Genomic DNA, 23,356 nt, shown 5'->3' with positions numbered 1-23,356 from the left:
AAGTAATGTGATTGTGTACTTTGTCCACCTCTGGTATCTAATGATAATAATAAAATAGTAACGTTATTTTTATATAGCACCTTCAGAGCAGCTTCTCAAGGCACTTTACATAATTAAACAACGGACTATAACATAACAGACTATAACATAAAATTTTGAATAATCAAGAAAAAGCTAGAGATTTAAAATGACGTCAAATTTTCTCACCTAATGAGGCAAAATAAAAACTTTTTTGCTGAGCCTTAGCTGGAAGACCGCATAATTAAAATGGGATGCCCTCATTGGTGTGACATCATATGGGTGGGCGGGGCAGGCATCAAACAGGAAGTTGACCGTGAAATGCATGACATAAGCTTTTTTTAGTTTTCATAATAAGGTACTGAAATTGTCATAGCTACTATAATATACAAACTTTTGTTGGAAACATAAATATGATGCACTACTACTTCTACAAAATCAGTAAAAACATCATTTTGGGTGATTTGGGACAGTGTTTTAAGGCATGCCTAATTAAGAAAATGATTGACCTTGTAATAGAGAACCATTGTGCTCTGTATGCTCTAAATCATGGTTTCCAACCTTTTTATTTGTGCAAGCCCAAATCAACCAAAGAAATATTCACGAACTAGCTAGATTTTGCTCAAATAAAAATTCTGAATTAGAAGCACTGTAAAAATAAAAGCATTATAAATATATTTTTTTAACTAATTTTGTTGCAGTAATAAACCATATTCATATTTCTGTTTAAGGCTTGTGCTGGTTTAATGTGGTAAATTGGTGATGGGGCAACCCAACTTTCTTTTTTTTTTACAATTCTTTTTTTTTTTTGGACCCGAGGCATTTTTTTTTTCATGTCTATTTAATTTTTAGATGTTTTCATTGACTTGTGTACTTCAGGCCTTCTTTTACCTCAGTTGCATGTGTTGTATATGAATTATGGATGGATTTATGAACTGAGAAATAAAGTTGAACTGAAAGAAAGCCTTGCACAAGATGGGAATTCAAAAACTGTCCCAAACACCCTTAATTCACCCTATATAAAGTTAAAAGTGCAGACATGTATCCATGTAGCCTTATATGAGCATCAGCATGCCCCAATTTTTTTTTCTTTGAATGGCGAATTTGGTACTTAAAACTTCTTATGAGTATCTGCATGTTTAGCAAGAATGTTTAGCGTCATTGCAATGAAAATGATGTATTGAAACTAGCGGAGTTGCCAGATCCAGCTATTATAAACGGCTTTGTCTAGTCTTTTTCAATTAATTTTACATTTTAAGTTAATAAAGTGGGAAAAGATTTAAAATAACTTTGGTTTATTTTCTTACCTATTTTTCTGGGGTTTATTATTTTATTTAATATCTGGCAACATCGCCGGCTCTTAAACTGACAGTAACCTAAAAAAAGCCCATGGATAGATTATTGTTGTCAGGATACCACACTTGGTAAGGCAAACGCAAAAAACAACAACAACAACATGATATTATTTGTTGGAAATAATATCTAGTAGTACACTCCGAGTTTAACACATCTACAAAAATCGTCAGACCGTTTCCCGCGGTCACGTGAGCGAACCACAGCCCGTGTGAAGTCGAAGCGCACATCGTTTTCTGACTGAAGAGAAAATGGGAACGCGCGCGCAAGCGAATTCAGTGTGACGCACGGACGGCGGTTTTGATTCGACCGCGTTAAGCAAGGACGACTTCGCCCCGCCCACCAGCCAATGAGAACGCAGCGTGTAAACGCCTCGAGCGCGTCTCTCTCCAATCCTGTGTCCTGAAAGCGAATTACCGGATCGGTTCTTTTTTCCTCATCTCCTCGAGACGTGGATGGTGGGGGATCCGTTTAACGGAAGGATATTAAAGCGGTGCGGTGGGTTCAGAAGCTACACAGAACAACAACAAAAACCTTCAGTGGATCTTTCAATCGTGTGTTATTTTGTTTTGTTTTACGTTACGCGATGGAAGTACGTCGTCGACGGCGATCGCTTCACACAGAGAGGAAGAGCAAAAGGTGTGTGGATTTTTGTTCGCGGGGACGAGCGAACGTGAGCGGCGCCTCGAGCGCTGGTTTTGGCACGTGAAGGAAATCAAGAATAACACATCCGACGACAACAACGAGATTAAGCGTCAGACATGTATTTCCGTGGATCGCTTTAGGGTTTCATTCGGGGATATTGTGATTCGTTAGCAGGTTAGCTCACGTTAGCATGTGGTTGTGGCTTCTGGAGGTTTGTTTATGTTGATGCGTCTGTCTAGACAGGAACAGCATGACAGCGTTGCCTACCTGAGCGTGACAGCTTGCACTTTTTTCATGCATAAATGCTAGTTTAGAGACTTTCGTGCATTGCACGTGTGAGATCCCAATCCAATCCCACACAAAGGCCGGTTTCTGTGTTTTGAATCGGGTCGAATGGCATTGTTTGCATTGCAAAGTCAGGGAGAGATAACATAACATTTAAAGAGAGCATGCATTGTTCTTGCTGCTGCTTCTTGTTAAATATGTAAAGGATGTAGGATTCATATCTAAACCCAAACATAAGTTACTGTCCATTGCATGGAGAAATGCATTTATATGTTTGAAAAGTTTCCTTGTACATCCATATCAGACTGCGTCTCTTCTTAGTAAACACTGGCTGTGCTTTGGAGAGAAGATGGGCACTTAATCTAATAACACGTCCTAATAAGGATTATGAGTTTGAATGTTTTGAAAAAAGCATGCTCTGGCTGTGTAATGTAGTCTGTTACATGTCTTTGCATTCATGGCTTTTTTTTGTTTAAAGGCAGATTTATATTGGCTGGCTCTTTAATCCAGTTTCACTGAAATAATGTTCTGCATTTAAAGCAAAACTAGTTTCATTTTCTTAATGCAGTCTGGTAATTTTTATATAGGGTTAAAGTGATTGTGACTAACTTAGTTGTTGATTTCCAACATGCTTTTAATCATTTACTCGCTTTTATGTAAATTCTAAACCTGTATGCTGTTATTTTTCCATTGCAGCACAAAAACTATTTTAGTTCTTATGCATAAGACAAAGTCCAACAGGCTTTTGAGGAATGTTTATCTCTCGATCGTCCATTGTATTGCATTGCATTATATTTTAAAACTACAGAGCTTTTTATAATATAAACTATTATCTATGCATTAAAATGCCAGTTAAGCATCATAAGTCTAGTCCACATTGTCTCATGCTGTATATTTCGTGTCTTCTGAAGTCACGCGGTGGCTTTTTAACGCATGTGGTCACAGTGAAGTGTCTCATGAATAAGAGTTGTGTAAAGATACGTCAGAATTTCTCCTTTTGTGTTTCTCAGAAGCCATGGTTGATTCGGTCTGGTCGTGTTTTTGGTGCTTGTCCTCTGTGTGTTCACAGAAAGGCCATGCATCTAATGATCTAATGCAGTAATCTGGAATGGTGTCATAAACCCAAATCACCTTCAGTGCAACGTACTAAATGTTAAGCGCAAACTCTACTGTATTACATTCACCACTGCTGAAGTTCATGAGGGAGGTTAAGATGTGACTATTTGGTGATGCTTTGAGATTTGTTCTCACTATAAAAGTGTTTAATTAAATTGCCACTGCATCTCAGAGAAGCCACGCTAAAGTCAGTCGTTAAATAGCTGTCAGATGAAATAATTAACTGTTGCGCTTTTGTTACTGTGGGTTTTATTGTGTTCCTTATAGGAAGAGTTAACCCAAAATTAAATTTACTCGCCCTCAGGTCATCCAAGATGCAGATGAGTTTGTTTCTTCATCAGATTTGGAGAAATGTAGCATTGTGTCTCAGTGTCTCATCAACGGATGCTCTGCAGTGAATGGGTGCCGTCAGAATGAGAGCTGATAAAAACATCACAATAATCCACAGCACTCCAGTCCATCAGTTAACATCTGGAGAAATGAAATGCTGTGTGTTTGTAAGAAACAAATCCATCAAGACTTTTTAACTCTAAACCGTAACTCACTAAAAAATACGAGTCCTCTGTCCATAATAACATTTCCTCCAGGCCAAAAAGTCTCCTGTTGTCTTCTTAAATTTAAACCGACGCACATATTTGTTCCAAGATGTTTTGACTTATAAACAGGGTTTGACCTGTGCAGATTTCTCCCCTGATTCAGATCAGATAATTTTTTCTCTGGAGAAAGCAATATTTTGGATTATGGATTGTATGTTACCTAGAGGCAACAGTTTGAAGTTAAAAACGCTTTAATGATAGATTTATTTCTTACAAACACACAGCTTTTCTCTTCACAAGACATTAACTGATGGACTGGAGTGGTGTGGATTACTGTGATGTTTTTATCAGCTGTTTGGACTCTCATTCTGACGGCACCCATGCTTTTTTGACTCTTCTGTATTTAGATTGGCTCTTTGTCATCACATCTTCTCATGTCATCTGTATTGGCAATCGAATGGTCACAGACTGCTGTGTAGCATCTGTCCTGGCTCCAGACGGTGAGCACATCACTGAGCGAGGACACAGATTTATCCAACATTGTCTCTGAGCCCCGCGTTGGACTTATCCTGGCACTGAGTCCTCTTTACAGCACGGCCAAAACAGAGGAGAATTGTTCGCAGGAGGGCAGATATTAGCCCTGAACATCCGTTTAAATGAGGCTTTGTGCTCGTCGCAGAACTGTTGACTGCAGTGTTGACAGAACTCATATAAAATTGATCTGTCATCAACAGTATTGGACTGTAATTATAAAAATATATAGCAATGCTCCTAACTTAACATTTTTTAGTTAAAATATAATTCATTACAGTTAATTCACACTTTTCAGTGCAGTTATATGCAATTATTGATTTTTCTTTTATGCCAAAAATCTTTAGGATATAAAGTAAAGATCATGCTCCATGAAGATATTTTGTCAATTTCCTACCGTAAATATATCAAAACTTAATTTTTGATTAGTAATATACATTGCTAAGAATTAATTTGGACAACTTTAGATGATTTTCTCATTATTTAGATTTTTTTGCACCCTCAGATTCCAGATTTTCAAAATTTGTATCTCAGCCAAATATTGTTCGATCCTAACAAACCCATACATCAGTGGAAAGATTATTTATTCAGCTTTCAGATGACGTATAAATCTCAATTTTGAAAGAATTGACACTTAAGACTGATCTCGTGGTGCAGGGTCACATATGGTTCATCCAGTCATATTTGTGATGTTTCAAGTTTTTTTTTTTTGTGTGTGTGTGTGTGTGTGTGTGCACTCATGTCAGATTTACCATTGTTACTTATAATCTAATTCAGATTTTTTGTTAAGCTTTTAAACCACTAGGTTATCAAACCTTGGCTATGTCTATATAATTTCATAACATAACCGTATGGTGATATAAAATGACTCCTATGCTGGAATAGATTTTGCTCTTACCGCCTACTAGCTTGTACACTTTCAAAGCAGTTTCTCCTACACTGTTCAGCAGGCTAATAATACACCAGTGAGCGTTATCATCGGGCTTCATCATGACACACTGTACCAAACCTAGAGTCTCGTCAGCAGATTTCAGCCCATGTTTTATGGGCGACACATTCCTGACACAGTCCGCCATCGGTCGGCATGAGAGGAATGCTGTCCAGATTTGATCATGTAAATGCCTGGCTTTGTCTCATCTCTTCCTGTTGCTGTCAAGCAGGGGCTGCTGGGAACAGACGTGTGAAGAGGCTTTGTATTGGAGTTGTGGGAACGCTCTCACAGTCCATCTTCCTGTGTTTTTCAGTGTCTATGTGTATGGCCGTCAGTAAGAAGAATCCTCCGCCTATTCCTCCTCGCACCACCTCCAAACCCTACATCTCAGTGACGGTGCAGAGCAGCACTGAATCGGCCCAGGACACGTACCTGGACAGCCAGGACCAGCGCAGCGAGGTCAACAGCCAATCAGGACGCAGCAACTCCTCCGACAGCATCGCCAGCTCTCGGACAGGAAGTCTGGTCAAGGCCAAGCGGCTGGCCATCCTGCCTCCCATCCCCACCCCGCGGGAACCCGTGCCCATGCCCAGCGCTAGAGTGACCACACCTCCTCCTGCAGTCGCTCCGCCCTCTCCATCCCCGGATGCTAGAAACGATCCTGCGAGCCTCACTGTGGCACCTGGCGATCCACAAACCCTGCCCAAAAGAAAACTCTCGTCCATTGGCATTCAGGTGTGTGTGTGAATATTTATGTCATCGTGATGTTTTTATGCTATTGGATTGTGTATTCGGTATAAGGTCATGTGAGCTCACTCACATTGGTAGTCGCTGGCTGCTCATTTGCATGAGCGTTAACCATAGACTGTATAAAAACATGGACGTAGTGTCTGTGACGTCACCCACAGATTTCTGAAGAGCGTTTATGAAGCTCAGAGTAGGCGGAGCGGGCCGTGGCAATCTTGGCAGAGAATCACTGGTTGCTGAAGCTACGCCTACCTAGCTCGACAGCAGTGTCAGCAGCAGCAATTCACCTGTCACTCAAGTGGCCACACCCTTAATTATGCAGAACTTTAAGGCTTATGCAGAACCTGTCACTCAAGTGGCCACACCCTTAATTATGCAGAACTTTAAGGCTTATGCAAAACCTGTAACTCAAGTGGCCACGCCCTTAATTATGCAGAACTTTAAGGCTTAATATAATTATAAAGTAAAAAAAAAAAAAATTACCCCCCTCACAGTTATTAGCTATATAGACCAAACTCATTTCTTTGCACCAGGCTGTAAACATGTTTTTATTGCTTTAAAGTTGGGCATTTTAAAGGCTAACTAAACCCCTGGTCAGAGCCTGATTCCACCCACTGGCAATATTTGAAAAATGCTGAAAAGTGGGCAGAGCTCAGTGGAGATAGAGGGGATGAACCGAGGGCGGGGGCTGAGCGGGTGGGCGTGAACCTGAGACCCGCAGTGACGGATTGATGGGAAGAGAGAGAGAGAGAGAGAGAGCTGATAGTTGTGTATGTGTGTGTGTGTGTGTGTGTATATGTGTGTGTGTGTGTGTGTGTATGTATGTGTATGTATGTGTGTGTGTGTGTGTGTGTGTGTATATATGTATGTATGTGTGTGTGTGTGTGTGTGTGTGTGTTTAGGGTTAGGGTTAGGGTTAGTTGATAAAAAATTTTTTATCAACTATTTAATTATTATTTAGTAGGGCTGGGTTTTTTGACACACATTTCACGATTGGATTCTCATTCACAAGCTTTGTATTCGATTACCGATTCAGTTCAATTCAACATAATGGTGGCTGTCATAAAGTCTTGTTTGATTAATTTAAACCTAAATTAAACATTGAAGAACAGTAACATTTATAATATGTTTGGTGCAAATATTTAGCAAAATGCCCCTCTCTGCAGTTTATTTTTCTGGCTAATGAGTTTATGGTCACCAAATATTTTTTTCTGAGGTAAATGTGATGTGTATATATAAATATAAATAATATTGGAGATCACAAATTCTCTCACGATTCTGGAGAGAAAAAAAAGATAAGAAAGCTAAACAAAATAATGTAATTTACTAGTGGTTCTGGAAGAGGATAAGCGTTACAATTAGGGATGGGCGTTTTCCGCAAATATCACATTCGAATATTTGAGCTCACAAAAATATTATATTCGAATATTCGTTTATTTAAATTAAGTTTAATGAGACAGACGTTATTTTTCAGCAACATTTATTGTTTCCGTCATTTTGAACAAGCTTACACACAATAAGCTTGAACATTACACATCGTGTTTTGTAGCTGAAAACCTTTAACAATGCGTGCAAACAAACAAAAGTACAGATTAAAAGCAAAATAAAAAGTGAAAAAAAAAGTGAACAAAGAAAAAACATAAGGCAGCCTGCAGCAATTAGGCTATTGTAGAACGTAGCCTACACTTAACTTTGAAACTTTTTAACTGTAAGCAAATCTTTTTTGCTTTTTTTTCTATTGTTATACATGTTCTTGTTAAGAAACACGGGCATGTAAACATGATTGGGGGAAAGTCGGCTCCTTAGTCTGTGAACAATAAGGCCGGCTGCAGAGAAAACGCGCTCTGACGGCACAGACGTTGCCGGCACACACAAATAACGGTGTGCTAAGCGAATAAGTTTTGTGAATCGCTTCGTGTTTTCGTTTCACCACTGAATGGGATCCTCATCTGGTGGAATACATGGCTCCAGCAAGAACTGTTCCCACTCGTCTCGGCTGGACTCTCTGTAATCATCGCTGGAGAACTGGCTCAGCCTTTTCCGACGAGTGGGCATTGCATCTTCTTCATCGTTGGAGACGGCGGCTGCATCCGCACCACTCACATCAAGGGAAAAGATCTGATAATGTTCAAAAAAGTTTTTTTTCTTACTTCTCTCATGTTTTCATCGAGAAAACCTGAGATGTTTGTGCCGAGGGTCTAGGGCAGACACGAGAAGAGGAGTTTTCACTGCATTCTCTAAGTTAGCGGTGTTTATTCGTTGCTTGAGAGATGCCTCAACAATGTTCTTGAATTCGGTCACTTTCTGTGATTCTCCACGGCATATTTGAAGTAGCCTACCGTAGAAGACCGCAGTTCTTAGGGGCCGTTCACATGTCGCGTCTTTTGTGTGCTCAAGTTCGTTATTTCCAATGTAGACGGGAGGTATGCGTGCTCATAATAGAAGCGTCGCGGTCGCGATGCGCACGCGGTGCGACGCGCCAGTTTTTCCAGGTGTGTCCGCAAAGCATTGAGTTAAAAACATCTCAACTTTTCAGAATGCCGCAAGCGCACCGCGGGTCATGTGACAAGAACTAACCATTCAGCTTCATCCTTTCCCGTAACAACGTTGAAAGCTCAGCCAAGATGAAGGAACAGCTGATCATAAATTTAGTAGCAGAGCTACTGAAAGTGATTTTTTGTGCTGCAAATCCATTTATCCTTTGCTAAAATTTCCGCGTCATCATGGAGAGAGCCCGTCACTGTTGCTTAGCAACGGCAGATGCCTCAGGAGCGCTTCTGCCCGAGCGCTTTGGAGAAGGAGAATATGTGAACGGCCCCTTATTCATTAATTAATTATTTTTTGCTTTCATACATCTTCAAATATGCCGTGGAGAATCACAGAAAGTGACCAAATTAGGTTTTACTGTCAACTTGTTTTTTTTGTTTTTTTGTTGCAAAATTCGAATATCATTTTTATTTATCGAATAATTAGAGCAGAACGAATATTCGAATGTTCGACTATCCGTGCACACCCCTAGTTACAATACATACAAGTGTTTTTTATAAAGTAGTTGATATTGTCTGATGTTTGGTTGTGTGTAGAAATCATCTTGATCCTATATGTGCTAATACTGTCATTCTGGCTAATTCGTCGATATGTAAATGTGGGCGGTCATATGTTAATGAGCTCATGGATGAGACACACCGTGACTAATTCTGGATGAGAGGTTTTTGTATTTAAGTGTCATTAAATGCCCTGGCTGAACTAGGGAGGGAGGTTTGAGTTGTATCATAGCTGTTTTTAATAATAGAATTCTTGGATTTTTTTTGTTGAATTATTTCTCTGGTGGCAGGTGGATTGTGTGCAGCCGAATCTGAAAGAGGAGCAAACTCCCACCACCAGGTTCCAGTCCATCGGGGTTCAGGTTGAAGACGGCAGGCCGTGAGTTTCCTCTACGTCTTTTGCATCTTTAATATAAGAAAAGTTGCTTCCATTTAGCACTTGGAGTGCCGCTGACACACACACACACACACACACAGAGCCATGCATGGAGCTGAAAGCACTCACAAATAATGATTCGGTGCAGACGGCAGGAGATAATGAGATTCTGTGTGCATCTCCCACTCACTTTGTTTCCTGGTGCTCTCCATTGCAGTCTATTTTCATATCTTTCCATCGCTCTCATTTACATGTCTGTCTTTAAGTTTGCTGTCTCCCACACACCAGCTGTCCATCTTTCTTTCTCCCGGCCTGCGTTCCCAGTCTCTGCTCCTCCTGTTCGCTTTTAGTTTCTAAGACAGACCAATGAAATGGAGAATATCTCACATGTAATATGTGGACTAGGGAGTTTTTTTAATTGTAATTTGTTTTTTGTTTTATAAAAATATTAATAAATAATTGTTTAATGGTAACTTTAATGTGTACAATTTAATTAATGAATAATATAAATGATAAAAAGTTTTATATATATATATATATATATATATATATATATATATATATATATATATATATATATATATATATATATATATATATATATATATATATATATATATATATATATATTAAAGTAGAATTCTGAATATTCTATTATCATTTAATTTAAATGTTTAATTAAATGCATTGTAATTTTGCCATGTTTATAAGAAGATGGCAACATGACAATACATTTCGTTAAATATTACAATGATTAATATTTTTTATTTAATCAAGGATAAGAATTTATAAGAAAATGTAATAATCTAAAAAAAAAAAAATAGTGTAATTCTATTTTTTTAAATATAATATTTAAAGAAATGCGTAATCACAATGTAATGTTTAGAAAAATTATTATTATTATTAATTTTGATATTAAAGACATAGTTTAGAGTTTTAGTTTCTGATTTGTTGTAAACAATTTATAAATGTTGTTTTTTGCCCTTGATGCACAAAATGTAATATATTTGCTATAATTGATAAAAAATATAATATTCGTTATATAAAAAAAGTAAAAAAACATTTCTAAATTATATTATCTTTCTAAAACAATTATTTTATTTATACAATTGATCATATTTAAAGAAATACATAATCATTGTGCCATGTTTATTAACCCCCTAACTGTCACGCGCTTACTTCACTGTTTTACAATTAAATCCTAATCTAATCTTGACAAACTATATATCATTGGAAAGGTCTAAGACTCCTAAATAGATATTTTACCCCTTTTTTTAAATTTATTTATATATATTTTTTTAATGTAGGAAAAGTAATAGATTAATTTATGACAAGAGTGCACCTCAAATACCTACATCATAACAGGAGTTCTGACATTCGTCAAAGAAAGTCTTTTTGGTTGCCTTTTTTCTGTCACGCTTTAGAAATTATATATCATCTCATTATTTAATACAAAAGCACACATAATGTTTCTACTGTATCTCTGTCACTCTCTCTGATATTTAGTTAAGATGAGTGCTGTCTGTCACCGTCTTTAATCAGTTCTGTGAATTACTGTATGCTCATTCTTTATAAAGTAGCAACAATGTCGTTTGTAAAGTATACAGTCTTAAGCACATTAGTATTTTCACCCCAAAAAGGGTTTTAAGCCAGTTATTTTCAATTTTTTGCTTTAGTATGTGAGTAGAAAATATCAGTTTACATTTCCAAATATTCATTTTGCCATTTAATTTTAATATAGTGAGTTGAATGCACAACAGACTGCCTAAGACTAAGACTTTTGCACAGTAGTGAAGAAATAATACATATTTCCTTCTTTTCATTAAATAATAAAACAACTCCACTCAAGTCAGTGCATATAGGAACAAAGTGCTTCTGCGACATTTAAGATAAAAAAAAAAATCCCTGACTACATAAATAATAATAATTTAACTGTTCATAACATAACTGTTTCACGGTGCTAAAAGCTTTGGTTGACACCAGCTTTCTGCTGTTCGTCCGACGCCTTAAAACCGAAGTATCTCCATATAATGGAGCCAGTTGTCCTGGGGAACAAAAGCATGGAGGCAGGGGCGTGCACAGCACAGAGAAGGCAAACAAGCAAAGTGGCGGAATCAGAATTAAGTGTAAACAGTATATCGATATATACGATACGATATTTCAAAATCCATATAGTGTTTAAAAATATCTCGATATATTTTAAATATCGAGATATCGCCCACCCCTACCGTTTTAAAATCATGGAAATTGCACATCAAAATCATGTTACAAAATGTTTTTGTTCATGAGTTATAAAAAAATGTTTGGATAGTGCACTTTCAAATCTATGTTCAAAAATGTGAGTGACCGTTAAGAGGTTAGAAAACTATTGTATTGTAAAACATTGTGTATGCTTTTTTAGAAGTAGTTTAGAAGTAATTTCAACAAGGATGAACAAATAGTTCCTTGGCTTGATCATAAGTGTTGTTGTTCATGAAGTTTCAAAGAGTCCTCCAGCTGATTGATTTCCACATAACGGATTCATAAGATGTGTGTCGTGTTAGTCAGTGTCTCGTCTCTCTGTGTCCAGACTCAGTCGCTTCACTAGCATGGCGTCTAGACAGGAGACGACGGAGGCCGAATCCCAGGAGCAGTCTGACGGTAAACCTTCAGAGAGCAAGACGCTTAACCAGTCTCTGGACGGCTGCAGCTTTCACAGAGCTCCCCGCGCTTCGTCCTCGCTGCAGGAGGAGCTGGATCCGGCGCTGGACCCGTCCTCTCTCCCTCCGCCCGACCCGTCTCTGCAGGCTGGGAGCGTGAACGGAGCCGTGGAGCAGCCCGGGGGCTCGGCGTGCCTCAGGGACGGACGCTGGTTCCAGAAGCTTCTTCAGGCCGAGACAGAGCGCATGGAGGCCTGGTGTCTGCAGATGGAGCAGGAGACCAAAGACAAACAGCTGTCAGAGGACGGTGAGATACTCCGATCTCCTTCAGTCCATTCCTGATGGGTCAAATTCAGTTTAATTATTAATTCCTGGTTAATTATTCAAATAGTCAAAGATCTGTTTCAACTAATAAAAAAATAAGTGACAATGAATACAATCAAACCTGATATTGAATTGGATTGTACAGTCGTTAGGGTTGAGTATGGTACCTGAATTTCAGTGCTGGGTTTTTTTTTCGGTAATTTACTCTGTGTAATTACAAAAACATTTATTTCAGTGGGAAAAAAAAACGTTTTCTGAAAATTCTGAAAAAGAATTTCTGAAAATTAAGGCATTACAAATGTATTTGCTATCAAATGAAAATTAACCCCTTTTATATTTTGGCAAACAAACTGGGGTTTACTGTTGAAATTAATACATGGAAGAAAACTTGTGTGAATATTCCTTTAAAAAAAAATTTTTTAATAGGCTAATATTTTTTTTCTTTTCTAAAATTAAGTGATTAATCTGGTTGTAATATTTATTTTTATCATTTCATTGTTTTATTTAAACTTGATGGAAAATTGAATATTTAAAGAAGTACATCATACTGTACAAAAGCGATGCAAGAGTAATATATTTCTGTTACATGTTAAAGCGTACTTTTATTTTGACAGGTTGCAGTGGAGTTTCTGTGTGTATACAGAATGATGATGTCATTTTTCTCAAATGAAATGGTTAAATTCTGGCGAAGTTCTGGAGATTATGTTTTTGTGTTCATGCCGTCATACAGTGAGACGCGTGCTCTGCTTCAGTATTTGTGTAGTAAACAACAAAATAGTGGTTAAAGTCATTAGGTTTGAACCTGGCATGAATGGAGCTCTGATGATGATGTGTTTCTCTGTCCAGCACAAACGCAGTCAGTCTGTGATGAGCTGGTCTCTGAGTGAGTGTATTGTATGGACATCAGTCTGACGTGTCTCACTCTGGTCCTGTAGTGTCGGGGAAGGTCCGCAGTGCTGTCGGCAGCGCTCAGCTCTTAATGTCTCAGAAGTTCCAGCAGTTTCTGGGTCTCTGTGAGCAGAACCTGGTGAGTGTCTCTTTATAACATCACTTCATTCACAGTCAGCTCCTAATTCACCCCACAATCAAAAGGCAATGCCACTCCGTTTCTGTAAAGGTTCACAAATGATTTGCTTGTGCGTTTTTTTTTTTTTTTTATTAACATTACATTATTTACGTGTTTCTGATTGTTGTAACAAATAGTGTAAAGAAAAATACAGTAATAAAACATGTATATTTAATCTAGAGGTGTGAATCCAAATCTTAATGCATATAATACATAAGTAATATAAAAATAAAAAGTATATTATTATTTATTGTGATAAATTTGTAGTTTTGTAAATACTTTAAGGAATTATTATAATTTCATCTTTACTCATTGAAATATTATTTTTTTATTATTTGCAATTCTAAATTGAAAGATGAATTAAAATGTTTGTGTATATAAAATTAACAAATTTTAATAAATTACATATTGCATTATTTAATTTTTATTTTGTTTTGTTTTTGTAATTATTATTAATTCATCTATTTATTTTTCTGCTGACAACTTAGGCTGCGGGATGAGTATCACAAAAATAAAAAAAAGTACATCATTTATAATTGTATTATTTATTTTTCATTTATTCCTAACAGATTTTGGGAATCAAGAATTATCAATATTTTAATCTTTATTAATTTAATTATAATTAAAATGTAACTATATATTTTAAGATGAATTAAAATTTCATGAATTAATAAAAAATAATGTTATACTAGAACTAAAACTTTTCAGATAACGTATAGAAAGAAAAAAACACATTAAGCACGCAGAATAATGGAAGTGGCCTTTTTTTTAAATTGTTATTTTGTAATGCTGTTTTGAACGATTAAGTAACTGTGGCAGTACATTACTGTAAACCCGATTTAATTGTGCAGTCCTACACCAGCCTATAATGACTTACTTACAGTCAAATCCTGCTGGATGATATCTTGTCCCATCATAACATGATTTCCTGTGACAATATTTCCATCATTTGCTGGTGTTCAGCGCCCTCTGCTGGCTCTCACAGCATCATCTGCTGTAGACAGACGTTGATCCTCTTCCAGATGTTTTTCTGTCTTATACAGTCCCACAGTGGCTCTAAAGCTGTGTGGCTGATGTCTGATGTGTGTTTTGGGGTCAGGATGCGAGCGCTCAGCCACGGCCCACAGCGCAGGATCTGGCCGGGTTCTGGGATCTTCTGCAGCTCTCCATCGAGGACATCAGCATGAAGTTTGACGAGCTGCACCTCCTCAGGTCCAACGGCTGGAAGATGTGCGAGACCCAGGACAAAAAGGTCCAACTGCCAGACCTTTCTAGCATCCTAACATGTCGCTTTGCTTGTGTAGACAGTGTGAAGTAGAATAAAAATGTGGTTTGTGGATATTCTTCAGTTTTTAGATCTAGAACTGTAATAACGTCATGTGATGAAGATGAACTGTATCAGATAGTAATAGTAGGCAGTATATAATGTAGTTTTTGTGTTAATGTAGTAAATGTTACACTAGCACAATATGTTAAACTAAATAAATCGTATTGAATAAATAGTAATGAAATATTAATTTGATAAATGTTTTATGTGTATGTGTGTGAGATATTATATATATATATATATAATATACACTATATTACTATTTAATCATTGCCATTTATTTACTTTAACATAATTTAATATATTGTGCTAATGTACCTTTATTTATATATATATATACACACAAACACACACACGTTTTATTATTTTATAAATGACTTCATATTAAATTCAATATTTATTTTGAGAAATGCATTTTATTTTTATTTAGTTTTTTTTTTTATTAAATTTTATTCAACAATTTTTTTAAAGTTTAAAAAGTAATATTAATGATAATATTAATACTTTTCGGGAGGGTTAAAATTAATATTAATTACGTTTTGTTTTCTGTATTTTATTTTAGAAATAATCTGATATTTTACTCTGTATGAATTTTATAAATTGTATTTAATATTATAAACAAGCATAGTGTATTTTAAAAGGTTAAAAAGTAATAATAATGATTAAATATCTATAAGATTAAATATAAATAAACTCTGGATACACTTGACTGAAAATAAAAACTGCAACTAAAAATGCCTTTTTAATAATTATGTATTTATTAAATAATATAAAGTAATTTTGTACGACTTTTAAATTTAACTCAATTTTAATACTGAAATAAAAAAATACAAGCCAAAAAAATAAGCACACTTTTATTGAAAGTAACACAACCAAATTAGACAGAAAACTTATTCATATTAAATATTAATATATTTGATTTTATTCAGTTCTATGCAACAAATTTGATTTAACAATATTTATTTAATTTTTTTACTTTAACCAATTATCCAAATAATGTAAAGTCCTTTCAGAGCCATTATTCTGTGTTACAGCACAGTAGCTCTATTGCAAACAGGTGTATTCTACATAGGGGGAAAAAGCGTAAATGTCATTTTCGACGGCTGAAATTTCAGTGCATCCCTATTAAATATTATTTTTATAAATGTAATAATAATTAAAAAGTTTAAAAATAATATCAATTTAATATTAACTTGATTTCTTGTAATGTAACAAAAATGTAACACTAGATTTTTATGCATTACATTCTATTTGTATTTTATTTTTAAACGAATTAAATTTATTTGAATTTGTATTTTTTTAAATGCATTTTATTGTTAATGAACATAATTTAAAATAAGCTAGCACTATGTATTTTAATAATTAAAAATTAATTAATATTTTATTATATATTATGAATTCGTTTTAAAAGTTAAAAATAAGTAGTTTTATATTGTAAATGAATTTTATTAATGTATATTTTTTTTTCTTACAAACGAGTGCAATATTTACCACAACCAGATTTAATTGTTGAATGCATGTCTTCAGGAGGAGAAGAAGTCGGCTCCGTCCCACACACCAAAGAAGACGGTGAAGGTCAAACCCAGCGGAGGAAAGGAGAAGAGCAGCGACTCGCTGGCCGACAGACAGCGTCAGGAGGCCAGAAAGCGACTGATGGCGGCCAAGCGAGCCGTTTCTGAACGACAGAACTCTGCCACCGAGAGCGCCGAGAGCATCGAGATCTACGTCCCCGAGGCTCAGACGCGGCTCTGATACACGAAGCAGATGCTCGGGGTCCGTGTGGCCAACGGCCGAAAACAACGAGCAAAACATACTAAATAAAAAGAGCATTTGACCGCTGCCACAGAAGAACCCCACCCACTTGACATTGATTTCTATGGTACTCTTGTAATAATTCTAAATGTTATAAAAGTTAATAATTATCTCATGGATATATATATATATATATATATATATATCAAGACTCGGTCTGTAAATGTGCGGATATCGCTGATGAAAACACACGCTTCACACGTCACATGACCCCACAGCATGCACTCAGGATCCCGCACCTGTGTTCCTCGTCTCTCATCAGCGCAGTCTTCCTGTTCTCACCAAGATTTTGATTTCCTCTTTATCCAGCGGTTTTGGAGCACGGATGCGTGACTCTTTCACTTGAAGGGAAGGTTTGGACGGTACTACGGATACTTGAAGTGCTAGAAGAGATTTTTGCACTCCACTAGTTGGGTTTGATTCACTCCAGTAATCAAAACTCATTCAGCTTGTTTAATTTGTGCACGTCAAGCGATCCATCTGTCCGTTTCGGTTTATTTAATAGGGTTTAAACATGACCACACGGCTTTGTTTTTATGATGAATGTTTTAAAAACTCAATGACAATGTCCCGATTTTTTACTTGGGCCAACGGTGTGTTAGTTTTGTACTATTATTATTAATGTTATTATAATTTGAATGACTTCAGTTGTGTTTTTTAGTTGTCTAGTCCTTCCATGTGTTTCCGAGCGCTCGGTTTCCGGATGATTTGGGATCGGTTCCAGTCTGTGTGTGACCAATCAGATCCGAGATGTTTTTAATGATTGTTTTCTCTCCGATATTAAAACGGCTGTTAGCCAGAACTTGCTGATTTGGAAAAGTTGTTTGATTTCCACACGAGGAGTTCAGAAGTGTCAGTATTTACACACATGGTTAAGCTGTGTAAGATTAAAAAGATTTGAACACGCTTCACAGTTATGATCCTGGAGATTCACTTCCGGTTTTACATTCACGTGCCAATTTCAATGAAGCCAAAGCTGGAAAATGAGATTTGAGGCCACTTTCATTGACAAATCATTTGTTTGTCAGAGTTTATTATCGATTATAAGCATTAAAGGAATAGTTCAGCCAAAACTGGATATACACTCTCCCTCAGGTCATCCAAAATGCATTTGAGTTGTAGATTTGGAGAAATGTAGCATTGCATAAGTGTCTCCGCAATGGATGCCCTGCAGTGAATGGGTGCCGTCAGAATGAGAGTCCAAACATCTGATTAAAAGCATCACAATAATACACAGCACTCCAGTCCATCAGTTAACGTCTTCAAACTGTTGACACTAAACCATAATAATGCTTTCTAAAAATCTAATCTGATGGAAAAAAACAAACTCATCTGCGTCTCAGATGGCCTGAGGGTGAGAACATTTGCAGCAAATATAAACTATTGAAATCTGAAGGACATTTCCACCTGTATCCGACATTGAAGATTGCTGCTGGATCACAAGAATGTTTCAGAAGCTTGATTTTCACACTTTGTGTGGTGCATCAAGTTCACACTTGCTTTAGTTTGGATTCAACATGTAGACATCTCTTCCATTTGCTCATATGATGATGGTGACTGAGGCATGAACAGTTCTTGATTTTCAATCAATCTGAATGGATCTAATGCAATGTTACTTTCTTAAAGTAATGTTATATGTACCCTTAACTAAATTTTGGTGTATGTTCACCAGAAAATAACTGCAAGCCTAAGTGGCGTTTTTCCTTTGATCCCATATTTGAAAATTAGTTTGAAACACTTTTTTTTAGCAAAGATTTAGCAACTATTATGTCTCCTCCACTGACCAGTTGAGTTCATACGGCGTTAATAAAGTTAGAAACCACAGCGCTGCTCACGTGTGCAATGTTTTTTGACTCTGATTGAGAAAGTAGTTGAAATCATATGTATACGTGGCTAATGATTTCCCATTTAACAGATTATATAGATTTTATATAGACACTGTTTGTAATCAGATTAAGTGATCCGATCTAATGATTAATGGATTATTAGATTGCATGTGTTCATCCCTGATGAAAACACCTCCAAAAGAATAGAAACCATAAATGGCTGAAATGTATGTGTGTTCAACCTGTGCTAGATCATGTGTTTTGTGAGGGAATGGCTTTATGAAAACAGACTGTTACTAGTTTAGTTCAAGTTGAAATTGTGTATGCAGTTTAGGCTTGGGAGTTTAGGGTCATTGGGTTGTTTTTAGGCTATTTATGATTGACCTTTGGGCTGGTTTTGTTACATAGACTTGGCAACCCCATCCAGTAGTCCAAGAGCACTTCAGTTTCCATTAAAACTAATACAATTCCCATTAAAACCATTATAAATTCTATGAGGGTTTCAGTTGTTTTCTTCAGCAGTGTGGAAGCGGATGAAACGGAAAGTCTCGCACAATCAAGTTACAAATCGTGCCACTCTTATCTTAATATTTTGGTGGGAAAATCCCAATTATTAATGGATTTCCCATTCAAAATTCAATTCTTGACAGGAGACTGAAAAAAAGAGGAATTTAATAAATATTAATGAATAATTTCCAAATAGTAAGTCAAGCGTAAACATTTTCTGCTCTGGATGGATTTAAACATTTAAAAAGTTGAACACTTCACAGTCAAGTTCTATATTGATTTCAACATGTAATGTTATTACAGATAATAATTGTGGTAAATTTCCGGCCCAATCCCAGCTCAGACTGCTCGGATTCAAGATTTCACACAATTGATTTGAGAAGTAAAGTAGCATCCTATGTCACTGTTAGTCTGATGAAAAGTGGTTTTCTCAATCATCCGATCGAGGTGTGTGAACATTCACATTTTCAGCCAGTTTGTGTTTTTCTGTTCTCATGTTACCTGAGCTGCTTTTCCACCAGATACTGATACTCGGCACAAATCTCCGAACTCTGCATGTCATAGCAATAGCAGAGTCCTAAAGCATTTCTGTTCCTGTGGAAGGATTGATTATTTGCTTCTGATTGAACATGAACTCAAACCCATCAGATCTTAATAGGGCTACACTGGACTCAACACACTTACAAACTTTCAATGGACATCTCGCCTGCCTGTGTATCATTTTATTTTTTTCCTTATTTTAACAGGTGATTCCTCAGATTTTATATATATATATATATGCACCATTGTTTCAGATGCTAATGGACACAAATCAAATGTATTTTACACTGTCATTGTGTTTATGCTAACTCTGGAGATATAAAATATAAATATTCTCTGTTTCTCTTGACGTTAAGGGCCTATACAGATGCTTTCATGCATGTCATCTTGTGTTTGTTAAATCCTCAGGTTGTTTATTGCACTTTTGTTTGTGTTTTTAGTGAATCCCGTGATACATCAACTGCTGTAGTGATAAACTGCACTAAAATATTGATATGCAGAATTATAAAAATATTATTTTTTTATTCAATTTACTAATATTTAACAGTGAAGCTAAAATTACGGCATGATTTCTCCCCTTTACAAAATGCGACACTCTGGAAGAAGTTTGGAAGAAGTTGCTAAATAATTTCATTCTATTCTAATATTTTAACCTAATGTTGACAGCATTTGTCAAGAAAGATCAACCAGTTTGAAACAACCGTATGTTATTTTTATTTTATTACTTTGCAATATAAGTTTCTAAATCATTCTGATGGTATGCTGACTTCTAATAGGGCGAATTACTTTTGATGAACGAGTAACTTCCACGAAAACCGCAAATGTACGCATATGAAAAGCAAAAGCTGCTTTAAAGGTATAGTTCACCCAAAACTGAAAATTATCAAATGTTTTACTCACCATCAAGCCATCCTAGGTGTTTTCTTTCAGATGAATACAAGTCAAATACAAATTAAAAAATGTCCTGGCTCTTCCAGAGTGTTTGTTTCTTCAATAGCACCAATAAAGTGCATCCATCCATCATAAAAAGTGTCCTACACGACTCCAAGGGGTAAATAAAGGCCTCCTTAAGAGAATCAATGTTTATTATTATTATGTTGCTGTTTTATTGGACTTCTATTGGACTATTGAATCTCAACACCCATTCACTGCCAGCTTGGAAGAGCTAGGACATTTTTTAATATGACTCCAACTGTATTCGTCTGAAAGAATACATTTATATAAGTCTTAAGGGTAAGTAAATTATGGGGTCATTTTCATTTTGTGGTGAACTCACTTTAAGGCAAGTCTGATGCTTGCGGTACGTGAGGATGAAAGACCAGATGCCCTTTCTTGAATAGATGTCAATGGAGGAGAGGCTTCGCTACACTGAATAAACGGCTTTTGTGGGAAAATAGCATATTGCCTAATAAATCAACATCCTGTCTAGTTTGAAGCCTTTATTGTATTTTGGTTTAACACTGATGAACCACATGTGAGTCTGGTTCTGTTTCTTAGCCCTTTTGCAATCAATATTAAAACAAACACATGGAAGAGAATTCAATATGCATACAGGCCCAAATCTCATTCTTACACCTCCAGAGAAAGAGAGATTTACTATAGATATCATTGACAGCTATTCTTTTCAGGACATGTTTTAAGGTAATATAGCTATACAGAGTTGCGCTCTGTATTGTAGGGTCGTTGTGGGAATATTTCTTTTTACAATCAAAATAAAGTTTTATTTAACAAGAACACAGCAAATCAGCTGATGTGATGTTTGTCCTTTGAGATTGTTTTTATATTGTTCATGCTATAGGAGAAATCTCTGTACTTGTAATTCAGCATGAAGCTACAGTTCGAAGTTAAAATGCCTTAATGATGCATGTGTTTCTTACAAACATACAGCTTTTGTCTTCTCCAGATGTTCACTGATGGACTGGATTGGTGTGGGTTACTTGTGGATTATTGTGATGTTTTTATCAGCTGTTTGGACTCTCATTCTGACGGCGCCCATTTACTTGGTGAGCAAGTGATGCAATACTTTTACGTACATTTCTCCAAATCTGATGAGGAAACAAACTTCTCTACATCTTGAATGGCCTGATGGTGAGCACATTTTTAATAGTAATTTCCATTTTTGGATGAACTATTACTCTTAAAATCCAGAAAACCAGGACTGGCTTTTTTATTTGTGTGCATTTTGTATGATGATTTGTGTGCAGAACTCGTAAACAGCAAGGAAAGTGGAAAAACATTGTTATTTTAAACAATGCTAATTGAAAATTTATTAAGTTTCTTAGCACTTATTCTGAAATGTACAATCTTTATTCTTGATATCTTGAACTTCATATCGTTATCCTCATGTTAAAGGGTGTTTTTGGACTTTTGTAGATCTGCGCACAAATATCTGCTCCATTCTCTGATAACTTACCCAGGTGATTTTATCTGGAGATAGACAGAGAGAAAACAGATCAAATATTGGATCTAAAGTGTTTGCACATGCAACACTTGCCAGTGTGATATGGTAAGGTGTTTTGAAAGGTGTCTAGTGCATTGCAGTTTGGTTTCTTGTTGTCTTTAACAAAAACCTGAATTGTTGGCTCATCAATATCATTGGATATAAAGGATCTGCACGTACATAATCAGACGCTGAATGGATCTGCTGCTGGTTTTTATATGTCGTCCTTTTCTTTGGCTCCATGTTTGAGGATGCGAGTGAACTCCACATAGTTGAAGTTTCCTTTCTTGTCGATCGGCGCCTCGCGGAAGAGTTCGTCCACTTCTTCATCTGTGAAACGATCCCCCATGGTGGTCAGCAGCTCCCGGAGATGGTCCTCGTGGATGAAACCTGTTACAGACGGCAGATAAGGCTCAGGTTCTTATATGTGAAGCTCACAAACACTCAATGTCTCATTACAAATAGAAGCAGGTTCCATTTGTGTCTTTCAAACATGGATAAAAAAAATCTGACAACAGCTAATGGCATTTTTAATAAAATAATATAAACAATTTTCTGAACACTTCAGCAAAAATCCAATCAATGTATTTGGATGGACTACAGTTCATCAAAAACTATAGTCCAAAAAAAAAAAAAAAAATTGTATAGCCTGAATGCACTAAGTTTTGGAGCTTTGGATAAAAGCGTTTACTAAATGCATAAATTTAAATGTATTTTTTTTTACTTTACAGTCATTTATTTATTTATTTTTCTTGCATGATGATGCTTTGTTTTTGGTCTGTTCTTTAAGGTTAGAATACAGTAATTTAATTATTATTTTAGTTTTTATTGATATTTTGAATTAGTTCATATTTTTTTCATAATATGATATTTTACTTTTAGTAACTTTTTCTATTAATTTTATTGTTCTTGTAATTTTAAAAAATGTCTACAGTTGTTTTTTTGTTGTTGTTTTTTTAGTAGCCTCAATCAAATAAAAAAACGTGAGAAATGGTTTATAATACCTATAATATCCCTTTTTAAGGTAATGCAATAATTGCAAAAATGTATGTGTGTGTGTGTGTGTGTGTATCTACAGTATACACACACACACACTGTATATATATTATTTAACTCAATACCCAAAACCTGTTTTACATTTTAATCTAGTGAACTATTTCAGAATTTATTTATTTATTATTATTATTTTTAATCTTACATCTGTTATGTTTTTTTAGGGGGAAATCTTAAAATATCAAAACAGTTACTATAATTTTCTAAGAAGATTACTATAGACTTTCTGAGAAGCTTGTT

At 35.9% G+C, this 23,356-nt stretch overlaps 2 protein-coding genes across 7 annotated transcripts in view; one reads left to right on the top strand and one right to left on the bottom strand.

Annotated features, from left to right (window-relative positions):
• LOC132128885 (disks large-associated protein 4-like) overlaps positions 1 to 16,869 on the top strand; it is a 149,895-nt gene extending 133,026 nt beyond the window's left edge. For 2 of the 6 annotated variants that reach the window (XM_059540268.1, XM_059540267.1), the window contains 6 exons: positions 5,729 to 6,150; positions 9,497 to 9,585; positions 12,152 to 12,528; positions 13,481 to 13,572; positions 14,711 to 14,863; positions 16,466 to 16,869. In XM_059540268.1, the coding sequence (XP_059396251.1) occupies positions 5,729 to 6,150; positions 9,497 to 9,585; positions 12,152 to 12,528; positions 13,481 to 13,572; positions 14,711 to 14,863; positions 16,466 to 16,690 (1,358 nt within the window). In that variant the 3' untranslated portion in view covers positions 16,691 to 16,869. The other 4 variants (XM_059540270.1, XM_059540271.1, XM_059540272.1 and 1 more) reach the window with 4 other exon arrangements.
• A 5,365-nt stretch (positions 16,870 to 22,234) lies between these two features.
• Positions 22,235 to 23,356, bottom strand: part of LOC132129478 (myosin regulatory light polypeptide 9-like) — a 3,134-nt gene continuing 2,012 nt past the window's right edge. The window contains exon 3 of the mRNA XM_059541097.1: positions 22,235 to 22,453. Within this exon, the coding sequence (XP_059397080.1) occupies positions 22,278 to 22,453 (176 nt within the window). The 3' untranslated portion in view covers positions 22,235 to 22,277. The remainder of the gene's footprint in view (positions 22,454 to 23,356) is intronic.

Source organism: Carassius carassius, chromosome 46 (assembly GCF_963082965.1).
Source record: "Carassius carassius chromosome 46, fCarCar2.1, whole genome shotgun sequence".
Classification (NCBI taxonomy): domain Eukaryota; kingdom Metazoa; phylum Chordata; class Actinopteri; order Cypriniformes; family Cyprinidae; genus Carassius; species Carassius carassius.
The sequence above is the reverse complement of the archived record's forward strand: the minus strand, read 5'-3'. Positions and strand labels throughout refer to the sequence as shown.